The following is a 14,218-nucleotide window of genomic DNA, read 5'->3' on the forward strand; positions in this document are numbered from 1 at the left end:
AAACTTCCTTTCACTTGTTCAAATATCTTTATCAGAAGTAAATATTTGCGATTAGTTCTGGATTTCCCAGAGTTTGCATCAACCCTGTAGCAAGGGTTTACAATATCCAATGTCTCATCTGTCAGACATAGACAAGTTTCCAAAAAAAACCCCTTTTGCAACCTGATAAGTGACTTTTATTATAGGGAAAAGGGCAGAGTCACCTTTCTGTTTATTTCTTTATTAATCTGATCCTACTGGATTTCCTTCCTTGTTTCAATTATGGATTATGCTTTTCCCTTTACATCACTGGTCTAGTGGAATGTGTCCCTGCTCATGGCAGGGGGTTGGAACAAGATGATTTCTAAGGTCCCTTCCAACCCAAACCATTCCAGGATTCTTTGCAAACAATTATCCTGAAGTATGGGAGGAGTTTATTACTGAAGATGCTCATATGGCTACTGCTTTTCCCTGGAATTTCCTATATCCATGACAAAATAACTTATGGCAGGAGGAGCCCAAACTCCATGGGTAAGTGACTTCCCTAGATATTCCCTATCAGGAATATGGTCCCTGATACTGCTCTCTTTAGTGAAGCCATTGTTATGGGGAGGAGCATTTTCAGCCCTTCATTGGCCTTTTCAGCCCCTGAAATTGTAACAAAAGAGCTTTTCTTCTAAAAGTGAGCCGTGGAATTGGGTGTTAATGAAAACAAATTAATGCTGAATGGAAAATTCCTTCTCCTCTGTGTTGTGCCATTCTCTTTTTATAGCACAAACCTACCAGACCCCTCTCCAGCTGCCCATACTTTTCCAGGAAGGATAAATGAGGCTCATGTTTCCAGAACTGGGAGCTGGAGGCATCAAACCCCTCCATGTGCCCTTGGGTTGAGCCAACCCAGCCTTCAGAACTTTGTGTGTCCCCAGAAGGGCCTGGTCCTGTTCTGTGCACCCACCTCACCTTCGAACACCCCTTTTTCTTTGGGTTTAGTCTCATTTTCTGTTTCATGCAATCCCAGGGTCGTTTAGGTTGGAAAACCCTCTGAGCCCATCGAGTCCAACCGTCCACCAGCACTGCCAAGGCCACCACTGACCCGTGTCCCCAAGTGCCACATCCACAGGGCTGTTAAATCCCTCCGGGAATGGGAACTCCACCCCTGCCCTGGGCAGCTGTGCCAATGCCTGACCACCCTCTCCATTAAGAAAATTTTCCTAGTATCCAACCTAAACCTTCCCTGGCAGAACTTGAGGCCATTTCCTTTTGTCCTGTTGCTTGGGAAAAGAGTAAATCCCCACAATCTCAGTTCTTTCCTCTTTCTTCCACCTTGTGATTATTTTATATACCTTGGGAATCTGGTCAAGGCTCTTCCTTTTTGGCTGCAAAGTCAAGCTGCAGGCTTTACGTTCCATTCTAAGTCCTATTCTGGCCCTGTTCTGGGTGGATTTCATCCTTGCAGGAGCTCTGCAGAGCAGGGGATGGTTGGACTGGGCAGAGTTTCGCTCCGGTTTGTAAATGAGAAGGTGGTGCTGAGGAGCCTCTGTGTCCGAAATGGCAGAGGTGGCTGAGCCACAGTTTTCCAGCCACAACTCCTGAAAGCCAGCCTGGTGTGTTGAGCCACTGTGTCACCACCTCCAGCCAGAGCTCTGTGACTTCCCTACGGCTCTTGTTGGCTCTCCTTGCCTTTAAAACAGAGCCAAAAGACCAACTGGGGAGACAAACACCTGCCTGTGTTCTGTTTTGAAACCCACATTGGCTCAGGAGATCAGTGGGCTGATGTCCATGCAGAAGGGATCAGGGGGAGCCATTGATGTGCCAGATGTGTGGTTGTAACATCTGCTGCCTGCGTGGCCACGTGGGAGCGGAGCAGTTGGAGGTGCTTTGCCCAGGATTTCTCATCTTTGCTGAGGAAAGGAGGGAGATGATGCCTGAAAGGACTGTGAGTGGTGGTCTCCTCTCTGTGGTAAATCCTCCTTTTTCCTTAGGCAGGACATTGCTTGAATCCATAGAACAGCCAGTGCTGGTGTTGATAGACTTGTTTGATTGATGATTGGATTTTTTTAGCTGTTTCATTTCCCCTTTAGTGAGGAGGCTATAATTCCCTATGGGACCCAGCTATGAGCATCAAAACTGTTTGGCTGGGCTGGGCTGGAGCTCCAAGCACACATGGCCTCCAAGCCTCCATCCAGCAGAAGGTGGGATGGTGACCTTGGCTGTTGGGAGCCATCAGTACAGAAAGGATCCGCCTCCTTCTCCTCCCTGAGCCCTGCACAGAGGAGAGGGATGTTCCTCAAACTGAGACTGAGTCACCTCTGGTCCCATAGGATGTGGTGTGGTGATCAGAGTCTGGCATTGGGACTGGTGTCCTTCCAAAAGGCAGGAGGGAAGGAGCACTGGCGGGGTCTTGGTGCTTGGACAGCCCTGGCCAGTTTGGAGAGAGATCCCAGATAAGTTGGTCCAGAGCTCAGGGCCAGTGTCCTGCTGACCAGGGTGCTGGTGTTCACATTCCTGTCTCACCTGCCTGTGAGGAAAAGCTTTTCCTTGTGCAGAGTGACTATATCCAAGTGCCTTTGCAGGTCTCCTCCATCTCAGCCCCGGCGTGTGGCTGCTCCTCCTCAGGGTTAGGGCCCAGAGCTGCCCCGTGGGCTGTGGTGGCCCTGGGTGGGGGGCCATTCACACACCTCTGTGGGATGTGCAGGTGTCTGTGTGTCTCAGCACTTGCCTGCTGGACAGTTTTCCCTCAGATAGACCAGGATCCCGTGCAAGCCTTGGCTGCTGCAGCCCTGCAGTAACTCATATCAGCGGATCACCTGCTCCCGCTTGGAAGTGGAAAGTCTCCTCTGGCTCCATGTCAGCAGCATATCAGGCCTGTGAACATGTTGGCAGGCAACCTTTCTCTTTCTCAGGCTGTTGGATCACAAGGGGAGGATCAAGCAGATGTCCTCAAAATCCTGCGTATCCTGTAGCTGACCTGCAGCCAGCACGGGAAACTTCACTGCTCAGCTCCGTGTCTGCAGAATCTTTCCCAGGTCTTGTGAAGGCAGAACCACTTCAAGGTCTCTCCATCCCTCCTGCCTCTCCTCGGTCAGTGTTGGGCTCCAGCCTTTGTTGGGCTGCAGGTTCAGAGCAGGTTAAGGTGGGACCTTGTGAAAGACCAGAAAGGTGCTGAGCTTCTCCTGCAGGTGCTGCAAGGGATGTGTTTGGCACTTCAGTTGTTTTTCCATCTGGACCTAAAAAAGGTAATCAGGGCAGCAGGGCTTGAAGGATGTCAATGATTCAACTAAAGAAATCATTTATTTGCACCAAGCTTGGCATTTAAATGGTCCTGGATAGGCAGAAATAGTGTGGGGGATTCATGGTACCTGTCTGAAATAGCTCCCTTGGAGCCCAAGACCAGACATTGAGGTTTTGGGTTCCAAACCATCCTCTTGCTCCAGGATCTTCCTTTGGAAAGAATGTGACATTCCACACCAGCAGCTTGTACTGCCCCAAAGATCCTCCTCCTGCTTTTGGGATGAAGATTCTGATCTCAACCTGGGAGTCAGAGCACACACTTGAACAGCATCTTAATGAGCTTATGGTTCAAAGCTATTTATTATCTGTTATAACAGACCTTTTATTCCACTGGCAGGCTAATTTGCATGGCTTGTTGTAATTAACACGGTAAAATGTTTAAACAAAAGTACAGCTAGAAATTAAATTTACAGGCATTGAATTCAATAGCATTTGAATAAACCTTTGATTTGTTTTTCTCCTTTGGCAAGAAAGTGATTAGCTCAAATTAAATTTAGGAAAGGCTCTCGACTCGGAATGAGTGGTTTAATGAAAAAAAGGCATCCCAAACTGCTGGAGCAGCTCGGGGGAAAGCTGGGATTTCATTTGCAGGAGGCTGTTGAAGAGAAACTTCACTGTTCTGGGAGGGAGAGGTGTGTGCCCCGAAAACCTGTGTCACCCACTGCTGGCAGGACGGTGGCTTGGCTTCCCATCAGTCCCATTTTTGCATGCTCTGACACTATTTTGGAAGCACTGAGGGGTTTGTGTGGAGTGGGACAGAGGTTCAAGGCCAGGTTGGACAGGTCTTGGAGCACTCTGGTCTAGTGGAAGGTGTCCCTGCCCATGACAGGGGGTGGAATGAGATGAGCTTTAAGGTCCTTCCAACCCAAACCATCCTATGATTTTATGTTGGTTTGAAAAAATCAACCTGGAGCTGATCTGTGGGTGAAGAGGATGGTAACTGTGCCATGTCCCCTCCATTCCCAGGGGGCTGGAGGTGGTGTCCAGGGACAAGGTGGTTCTGGAAAAGCCTTTTTTGCACTAGAAGAGGCTTCAGCATGTTTGTCCCCAAACCCAGGCTATTGCTGCTCTGATTTATGCAGAAAGTGTTAAAAAAAATTATATTGTGAGAAAATGGTCTATGGGTGAGGTTTAGATTCTCTTCTATTGTTTTGGACTTTGATTTTAGTGTTATGGCTGTGATTTGCATAGTTAGATCTAATTTGTAGTGTCTGGACCCAAGGCTCAGAGTGGTCCATGTGCTGGTATTGAGCTGCTGAAGAGATTAGTGGGTGAGTACGTGTTCCCTGGGGTCAGGGCTGCTCTGATTTATGGCTTGTGGACTCTTGGGGACTGATCCAGTTGGTCTGCATGAAGTTATGGTAGTCAAAAAAATAACAGTGATGGAAATTACATTGTTTACTTGTTTATTTATTTATTTGATTTCTGTCACTGCAGCAGGTAGTTTTCCATCTTGGTTTGTTCTCTCTTTTTAAGTACTTTTGGTATTTTATTTTTTTAACTCCACCTCCTCTTGCTCCTCCATCCACTGGTTGCTCCTGACTGTTTTCAAACCAAACCTTCAGAAGTTCAGAGATGGCTGAGCCGGGACGCTCGTCAGCTGATACAAAATCTGTTTCAAAGCCTGCCAGAGGATTCCAGAACCTTTCTTCTTTGTTTTTTTCCTGGGTTTTTTTTCGCTCTCTCCAGGCTCTGTGCTTGTGTAGGCACTGTGTTTATGTGTGTTCTTTCTCCAGACCCTGCTGTAAAGTCTCTCAGGCAACATGTGAGTTCAAGCTGGCGGCACGAGCCCATGTGCAGGTTTTGGTTACGGCTCTTTGAAAGGACTCTTGCGATCCCATCGCTGCCTCGCCTCTGCTGGGAGATGAGTGATGAGCCCCTCAGCCTGCCCTCGGCTGTGGGGGGATGTTAAAATTCTTTAAATGCCCTACAAAATTCCTCCTCACCCCAAAAATTGCCGTGCCGGGTCCTGCACGTCGGGGCTGCGATGGCTCAGGCTCCTGTGCCTGCCCGAGGATGCTGATTCCTCCACGCTGATTCCTCCACACAGCTTACATTTCAATGAGCCTTTTTTCCTTCCTAATCCTAATTTCTTTTTAATTTTCATTTGCTATTCATTATCATAAATTATCTCCTTGTCTCTCTGTTTGATCTCTGCCCCAGCCACGCAGTGCACTGGAGATGAGCATTGTTCCTCTACCAGAAGAAAGACAATGACCTCAAGCTATATGAAAGCTCATGGTTTGTGTCTTATTTAAGTTTTCTTTTTATTCTTTTTTTTTTTTTTTTTTGGAGGGGGTTGAGTTGCCAGGAAAAATCCAGCCCTTTACCTACTGGGTACTTGGGAGTGTTCGCTCTACAGAAAATAGGAATTAATTTTGCACAAGCTGTTTGACTTTGGGATAAACTGGAAAGAAGGATCATTTCGCTGTGACGGTGCCTGCACACGGAGCACTTTGCTGGTTTAGGAGGGATTTGTCAAGCCCAAACTAGTGAGTTTGAAGGAGGAATGAAGCTTTTTCCCTCTCTTTTTGTTTGCCTTTTAGTGTAAAGGGCCTTATGCTGGGGTTTGCAGTTTAAGTCTCTTAATCAGTGATCAACAAAAGGAAAGATGTGAAATTAATGAAGGCACAGCATTTAATGCCTGGAGTTTGATAATTGTGCAGTTTAGAGTTTTTAAACTAAAATTAGAGGGGTTTGGTAACATGATAACCTGCTGTTACGTGTCAGAGTTTGAAATTTGTTTTTTCTAACAGTGTTTTTTTAACAGCAGATTTTCCTTGCATTTACTGTCGGTTCCTCTGGCTTCTCTTTTTCTTTTTTCTTTGGAAACGACAAGTTTGGAAACGTTGTTGTTGGAGTTTGGGGGGACTGAGGTGTCATTTTGTGACTCAGGCAATGGAGACTCAATTTTGGCTGACTGTGCCTGGTCAGCCAATATGTCCTGTGATGAATATGACCCCAAATGGGTCCCTTTCACCCCAAACCACCCCGTGAGTGTGTGATTCTGTGTCTGCAGCACCAGCTGGAACCCGGGGAGCAGCCTTGGAGCGAGTCTGGGCAGGGACAGGAGGGAAGTGGGGAGCAGAGCAGCTGTTCAGGGGATTATTTGTAAAACCCAATGTTATTCATCACCCACTTGTGAATGATAGGCCTCAGATCTGGTTAGGTTTGTGTTGGAGTGTTGGCATGGTGTCCCTGGGAAAGTGGGAAAGTGGAACCTCATACTGAGGGATGTGGTTTTGTGGTGTATTTTGTACCAATTTTTGAGAAGTATTGGTAAAGAGGTTGCTTTTTAATATATATATTATATATATTGGGTCTTGGGGATGGGACTCTTTGGGAAGACATGCTGGAATATGGATGAAGCTTTAAGTGCAGCAGAGCTGAGGGTGTGTGAGAGATGCTGGAGGTGCTAAACTAGGAAAGAGGTGGAAGAGCAGCTTCCATCACTGACTGTTTGCACTTCTCCCTGGCCAAAGTTTCTCAGTGTCCAGCTTTCAGAAAGTGGTGCTTTGTCACTTCACAGAATCATTGGTGTTGGAAAAGCCCTCTCAGCCCATGGAGTCCCCCCTGTGCCCAATGCCCACCTTGTCCCCCAGCCCAGAGCACTGAGTGCCACGGCCAGTCCTTCCTTGGACACCTCCAGGGGTGGGGACTCCACCACCTCCCTGGGCAACCCCATTCAGTGTTTAACAACCCTTTCCATGAAGAAATTCTTCCTGATGTCCAATTTGAACCTCCCCTGGCACAGCTTGAGGCTATACTTGTAGCAAAGCACTTTTGAGAGGGTCTTGGTGAGACCTAGTGCCTCTCCCGGATCTCCTGGTGCTGAAGAGCAGCCGCTGTTGGTTGTGGTGCTTTGAGCTGTCGCTGCCTTTGATTGGGATTTCTGCCTAATCCTGGGTGAGGGAATTATCGTGATAAATGCACAGTACAAGTACAGCTCCTGGCTAGAGGGATGAGAGCAGCTAATCCACAGAGACACAGCCCAGCCTTTTGTTGGTTCCCATCGAGGGGAGCTGTGCAGAGCGGGACGTGTCAGCGCCCGGGGCCTGACAAAGCGCCACTCGGGGTGTGGGCGAGGCCATAAAGCAGGGCCGGAGGGGAAGGTGTTGGGACTTGCTGCTGGAGCTCCTGCCTGCACACAAACAGCCGGTTCAGAAATCCCTCCTCCCCTTCGGTAATGGAAAACTGACATTTCTTTTGGCATCCCTGAAGAAAGCAAGCTCGGGAGGTTCCGAGTGCTTTGCACGCTCGAGTGACGGGTGATGGGTTTCTTAGCAGTGAGTTGACTTTTGGGGGGTTTACACCTTGTGCTTCTGTGGTGCTGGGCGTATTTCATCCCTCTCAGGTGTTCTTGCTGCTTTTCTCTTTTTTCCTTGACTCTAAAAGTTGAAAGAGGCCTTGGGTGGCTCCTCCTTTTGAGTGGTGACCTCGCGGCATAAAGTTGTCTGACTTTGTGCTCTCCCTGATGAGTGATATATGTGAGCATCTGGGAACAAGGGGGGGATCATTAGTGTTCCTGAATTTCTCTAGGATCCCTTCCCAGCACTGGTGAAATATTCCCCCTTAATCCCAGCCCCGTGTGTGGAGCTGCCATGTGGAGACAGAGCAAAGCACTTAGAGGAAAGTGGGAAATGGGCTATTTTGGGAATCTGGCATATTCTGGTCTTGCCAAGCGTTTCTGAATTAGTCCAGTGGATGCATCTGTTGAGTCTGCCTCTGATCCAGAGCAATGTGTTCTCCTCCTGCCTCTCTGGGCATGGTTTAATTATTTAAATTTAAAAATACAACCGTAAGCTGGAGGTGAAGGTGCTGTCGGGGCAGTGGGAGCTGCCACCAAAATACCATCATCTAAATGGTGGTGTCATTCCAAAATAATCCATTTATTTGTTTTATTGGTAATTTCTATTCTTTGCTACTTCTAGAAGCTCCATTACAAGAGGCTGGTTCCTCACACTGCTGTGCTCACTCCACGTTCCATCTCATCCCTGTGTTTCCCCAGGCTAATAATGAAAATCAAGTTGTTTTCTCTGCTTGGAAAGCAAAGGAAGGTCAGAACTGAGTCTGATGTGATCCAGACCAAGCACCTCCCTCTCCTTTGGGGTGGTGGGTGTCTGATCTCTGGGAATTAAAACCACCAGAAGCATTTCTCACCTTAGACCTCGAGCTCTCTCCCCAGGATTCCCAGTGTCCTTGTCTCCACGTGGCAGCCTCAGTCATTGCTTTTTCTCGTTGCAGTGTTACAAATTTCTGCTGTCCTGGATTTTATTTGTGGGTTTTTCAGGCTTAGCAGGTAATGGTTATAAATGGAAATTTGAGTGTGCCACGTGGTTTCTGGCTGCAGTAAATTCATTCCCCGCGGGCTCAGGGACGTATCCCATGTGTTTTCTCCAGTGCAAATGGTTGTTTAAAACATCCATCTGCTTTATCTGCTGTTGTGTTTACAGTTGCCCTTTGTAGTTCCCGGCAGCATCTCCTCTCTGCTGCTTTTGTTTATTTAAGGTTATGCTAAAATATCCCCCTCATTTGGGGCTGTGTGGGAGCCTTTCCCAGCCTGGCTGATCCCAGGGGTCAGAGGAATAAATCATGACACCAGGATCACCCTGAGAGCCCTGGGGGGGTTCTGGCACTGGTGGTTCGAGCTGGTCCCTGATGCTGCCACTCCTCAGAAATGGGGTTTTAGCCAGATCCTTCCCTTGACCTTCCAGAGCCCTGCAGGCAGTGGGGCTGATCATTATCAAAAAAATAAAGGGTTTCATTCACTCAATTTGTGCTGACCAGTGGAATAGTCTTTGTTTGGGTATTGAATTGTGTGATGTCCTGGTTGTTTGTCCGAGATAATTTAGGAAACCAGTTTCAGCTTTAGAAGAAAAAAAGAAAATTAAGAATACAACAAACAAACCCAAACCAAACTGTCTGAAAAATCCTATGAGGATATATTTGATACTTTTTCCTGGCAAAAGCTAAACATTTTCCATCCTTCTTCAGTTTCAAGCCTTCTGAAGGTTTATAGGTCCTTCTTCAGCACGTGGTGCTGTCTCTCTGTGTCCATGTCCATGCTGGAGCCACAGGGTGCACACGAGGGGCTGCCCCAGGCACCCCCAGGGCTACACAGGCTTCAGAGTTATCCTCAGGTTTTGTGTCCCCATCGTGGGCAAAATGTGACCCGGGGTGACATTTGGAGAAGTTGCAAAATTCTGTCTGTAAACAGTGTTTTATTTTTTTTCTAACACCGAGCCCCGAGCGATGTCACTGCTGGTCTCACACGGAAAAGCAGGAAAATACTCCCTGGCTGCAGGAGGGGGTTGTTTTCCTAATTTTCCTTCACTACAGCAGTGCTTCCTGTTACTGGTGAGTGTGTGGAGTGCCTGGATGAGACTCCCATGTGCCATGTGAGGTGTGTGTTGGAGTTCCAGTTGGGACACTGGAGATGGACTTTAGGCAAGGGCCTGGAGGGACAGGATGAGGGAGAACAGTTCCCAGTGCCAGAGGGCAGGGTTGGATGGGATATTGGGAAGGAATTGTTGGCTGGGAGGGTGGTGAGGCCCTGGCACAGGTTGCCCAGAGAAGCTGTGGCTGCCCCATCCCTGGAAGTGTCCAAGGCCAGGTTGGAACAACCTGGGCTAGTGGAAAGTGTCCCTGCCCATGGCAAGGGTGGATCTGGTTGGGCTTTAAGGTCCCTTCCAACCCAAACCATTCTGGGATTCTGTGATGGCAAGTTCCCTGCCCCCTGCTGCTGGAATTGTCTCTATTCCAGTGCCAAAAGTGGGGTCAAAAGCTGCTGGGCAACTCCAGTAGCCCCAACCAGCTTAGTCCTCATTTTAAGAACTGTGCAGAAATTTTTTTCCTGACTCCTCTTTTTTTAACCTTCCAGTTCTTTTAGTCTGCCAGTGCCTCGGTTTGTCCATACATCGCAGAAGCAGCTGCTGCAGAGGCACAAGCATTATCCACCAGCTTAAAATACTACTTAAATACTTAAACTCCTCTCAACAAACAAGTCAAACTGTACAAAAGCTTTTTTCTTTGGGCGTCAGAAAGTAAGAACATGTGATGAGGGAGCTTGAGCGGGCGCTGCTCTCGCACCAGAGCTGACACAGCCCGACGTGAGGCAGCTGTGCAGCAGCTGGGCTGGCTCTGGGGATGGAAACATCTGGCTGGTCCGACGGCCCCGGCCCGCGCCGTGGGAGCTGCTGTGCCGGCTGCTCCTCTGCTGCCGTTTGAAGACGAGTGAGAGTTGGGTTCAGCACTTCAAAGCTCGGAGCAGAAAGGCTTGGCCTGCACAAGCTGCCACCTCTGCCTCCTGTGCTGGTGCTGCGGTGGCTCTGGGTGCTGTGGTTGAGGTTGGTTTGCTGAAAGCATCACGGGGTTCCTTTGCTCAGCCCCACGGCCCCTTCGCCGGTGCTGTGCCGCTGCGGGTCCTGCTCGCGGGCCGTGGGGTTTGGGGCCGGTTTGTGTGCGCCAAAAGCAGCGCTGCTGCCATGTGGAGACGGAGCAGGGAATGTTGTTCTCATTAGGAATCCGTCTGGTCCTTGCAGCAGCAAGTGGAGCTGGGTTTGGCAGCCCCAAAGCTCAGCCTAGAGACGGCTGGGGAAGTGCACGTTGCTGGTGTTCGGGACCGACTGTGTGAGATAGTGGCTTGTGGAAAATTCACATTCCTGAATTTCTCCCAGCTCTTTTCCCGTAGTTTCCGTTTCTACAGCACATCCTGGCGTTTCTCGTGCAGCTCATCCCTCAAAGCTCAGTTTTCTGCTGTTCCACTGCAGGCAGAGTGGTGGGTTAGGAGGTCCCTGGGTCGAGCAGCACGATGCTCGTGGTCAGTCCCATGGCACCTCATCAGGCACTGCCTCTGCAGAGCCATCAGGGGTCCCATGGACCTCCTCTGGCCCCCTCAGCTGCCCAGATAACCTAGAGCACGTTCAGAAGGGTGAGGAGATGGCACAGCTGGCAGGTGGGGCCAGGCTGCCATAGACTTTGCTTCTGAGAGGATCCACGGGTGAAGTGCTGTGGGTGTTGTTTCCCCTCGTGCCAGTGGTTTGGTGTGTGCCAGGGCTGTAAGAGCTGCTCCTGAACCCAGAGGGTTACCCTGGAGACAGGGTAAGCCCAGCCAGGAGGGGACTAAACAGCAGCAGAATTTGGGTTATTTTTACAATGAGGTGGTAAAACACTGGCACAGGTTGCCCAGAGAAATTGTGGCTGCCCCACTCCTGGAAATGTCCAAGGCCACATTGGATGGGGCTTGGAGCAACCTGGGATAGTGGGAGGTGTCCCTGCCCATGGCAGGGGTTGGATCTGGATGAGCTTTAAGGTCCCTTCCAACCCAACCCATTCCATGATTTTGTAATTCCAGTTTTTGGTGACCCTACATTTATCTGGTGGCAGCTTCTCCGGTGCCAAGTGCTGAGCAGCCCCTTGGTGCTTCCTGGATCCGGGGCTCAGGGGGACATTCCCTCCTGCCCCCATTCCCGTGCTGTGTCCCATTTGCTTCCAAGGAGCCCCTGTGGGATCCAGAGTGGGGCAGTTCCTGCATGGAAGGACCATCCCTGGCACACCAGGGCACCACACCCGGCCCTGCCCTGCAGGGACTTGTTCCCATCGCTGGGCCCCGAAACGAAACAGGCACTGGGCTGTTAATCCCGTCTGCGTGAGCTCGTGGGCTGCTTGACGTTAATTGCGGTGGACCTGATTAATTAAGCAACAAAGCATAATTTATTTGAGCAGATTACCTGTACAGAATTAACCAGGCAGCCGCCGTCTCCCACCACGATTCCGTGAGTTCCTGCAGGAATGGGAATCGCCGTTAAAACCTTCACCCTCCAAGTGGATGCCTGGGTAATAATCTGATTATTTCCCGGTTGCTGTGGTGGGCTGTTTGTCCTTGTACTGGATGTATTATTTCATGGGTGTTACATTCACAGCAGACTTGTTTTCATTTTAATGGCAATACAGTTTGATTTGGCTACTTGATTCCTTCCTCCTGTTTCCTCCCCTTCCGTTTTTCTCCTTCCAATAAAATGTCATAAAAATTAATCATAGCTGAAGGCCAAATTTAACATCCAGATTGAGAAAACAGGATTTTAAAGCCCTTGTGCTGGAAGGAAAAACACACTTGGACAGGAAGTCTTGGGTTTGTTATGGAGCAAGGAAAAATGTTTATAAAACTTTTTATCATAGAATCAGGGAATCACAGGGTGGTTTGAATTGGAATGGGCTTGAAAGATCATCCAGTTCCACCCTCTTGCCCTGGGCAGGGACATCTTCCACTAGACCAGGGTGCTCCAAGCCCCGTCCAACCTGGCCTTAGACACCTCCTTGAACACCTTATCTGTCTAAACAGCAAAAAGGTTTCAAAATTCTGAAGATTTCCCACAAAAAGGGTAGGAGTGGCTGCCTGACAGCAAGGACAGAATGAAGTTCATGAGTTCCAACGTCTGACAGATGTTGTCCTGTAACTTTCTCCCATAGAGATCACCTCAGTGAGTGAATCCAAACTAGTTCTTTGCTGCAACTGGTCCCACCTCCAGCAGTGGGTTTGTGTAGAACGTAGATAAAAGGATATATACCAGAGAACTGAAAAATGGCAAAAGAGCCCTGAAGGTCTTTGCTGGAGCAGCACCTAATTTGGGGAATTTTTTTTAAGGGGGTCGTGGCCTTGAGGGGGATTGTGCTGTTGACCTCATGCTGTCCTGGATGTACTGGAGAAGATCCAGGTCAGGGACAGCAATAGCAAAGGTGCAGATGGAGAAAGCAGAAGGAAAAAATATGGTTGATATTGAGTCTCTGAAGGTTGGGTTCTCCCAAAGCAAGTGTGTGCTGTGCTTTATAAGAGTGTCCATATTTGGGTAATATAAATACTAAAATAAGGAAAGAATTGCTGTTGGTATGCAGGAGGAGAAGCCATGACCTCCATATGGAGGGGGACACAGCCCAGCTGGCTGAAAATGGGCCTGAAAAGGACTACAAGGGCTAATTAAAATGTGAAAAACTGTGAATTCCTACTAATAGAGAGCAGATCCTGCCTGGCACTGGTTCACAGCTATATTTGATTTCCTTAGGAGACAAAAGGAACTGATTTAAGTCCCTTACCTTGCCTGACATTGATACTTTTCAGTGCTTTAACCAGCGTGTTCCCAGCGAGGGGCTCTGTTCCCGCAGCTCTGCTGTGCCGGACCCGGATTCTGCAGCAGGAACCTCTTACTCCTGCTACCAGTAAAAAATTTACTGCAGGTGTCTTCATATGCAGTGTTAAACTCAGCTCTGACCTTGTTCTCCTCACATCTGGCTTGTGTTTCAGCTCTCCCTCCAGTGCCAACAGGTGGAAGGAGTGGGAAGCCCCGGCCGTGGCTCGGAGTGGCTGCACTGCTGAGGTGGGGTCCATCCCAGGGGCACTGTGTCTCCATCCAGTGTTCCTGTGGGAGCCACCAGCCCGAGGCAGCTCCAGGGAGAGGTGTCTTGAGACAACCGTTTGGACAGACATCCTTGTAAACCAAATCACTGTCTTCCAGGCTTGAGGTGATGCTGGTTTGGTGTCAGATTTAGCTGTTCAGGTGCCCCTGCTACGTCAGTGGAAGTTGTGGTGTGCGTGGAACCAGGGATTTGCACTGTGGTTCCATTTTATACTGAAACAGATTTTCTAGGGAGATTTATGACGGCAGCTATTTTTCTCAGGGTTCCATAAGTTATTCTCCCTGTGCTGTAGGAATTCCAGAACCTTCCTTCTCCAGAGTTATACCCTTCCCTTCTCCCCTGAAGAGCAAATCCACCTGCCTGCTGCTTCTGACCTGCCAGGGTTTACCTGCTTTTGCTCCAGGTTCCCTGAGTCGGTAGAACGTAAAAACCAAGTGGTGTGTTCAGTTGGATCAGCAGTGGGAATATAAATGTTTGGTGTGTTGCTTTTTGAATGAAGCCAAGTTTTAGATGGGGAAGGTTTAGATTAGAGGAAAGG

The 14,218-nt window shown here is 49.0% G+C and overlaps 1 protein-coding gene across 3 annotated transcripts in view; it reads left to right on the forward strand.

Moving 5' to 3' along the window:
- EDA (ectodysplasin A) overlaps positions 1–14,218 on the forward strand; it is a 67,260-nt gene that overhangs the window by 18,081 nt on the left and 34,961 nt on the right. Inside the window, exon 1 of one of the 3 annotated variants that reach the window (XM_051789635.1) lies at positions 9,508–9,627. The exons of the other annotated variants lie outside the window; for them this stretch is intronic. Within the exon in view, the coding sequence (XP_051645595.1) occupies positions 9,523–9,627 (105 nt within the window). The 5' untranslated portion in view covers positions 9,508–9,522. Of the gene's footprint in view, positions 1–9,507; positions 9,628–14,218 lie in introns of those variants that run through there. 3 annotated transcript variants of the gene reach the window in all.

The sequence above is a fragment of the Manacus candei genome, unplaced genomic scaffold (assembly GCF_025592945.1).
Source record: "Manacus candei isolate 608988 ecotype Guabito, Panama unplaced genomic scaffold, ASM2559294v1 h1tg000003l, whole genome shotgun sequence".
Classification (NCBI taxonomy): domain Eukaryota; kingdom Metazoa; phylum Chordata; class Aves; order Passeriformes; family Pipridae; genus Manacus; species Manacus candei.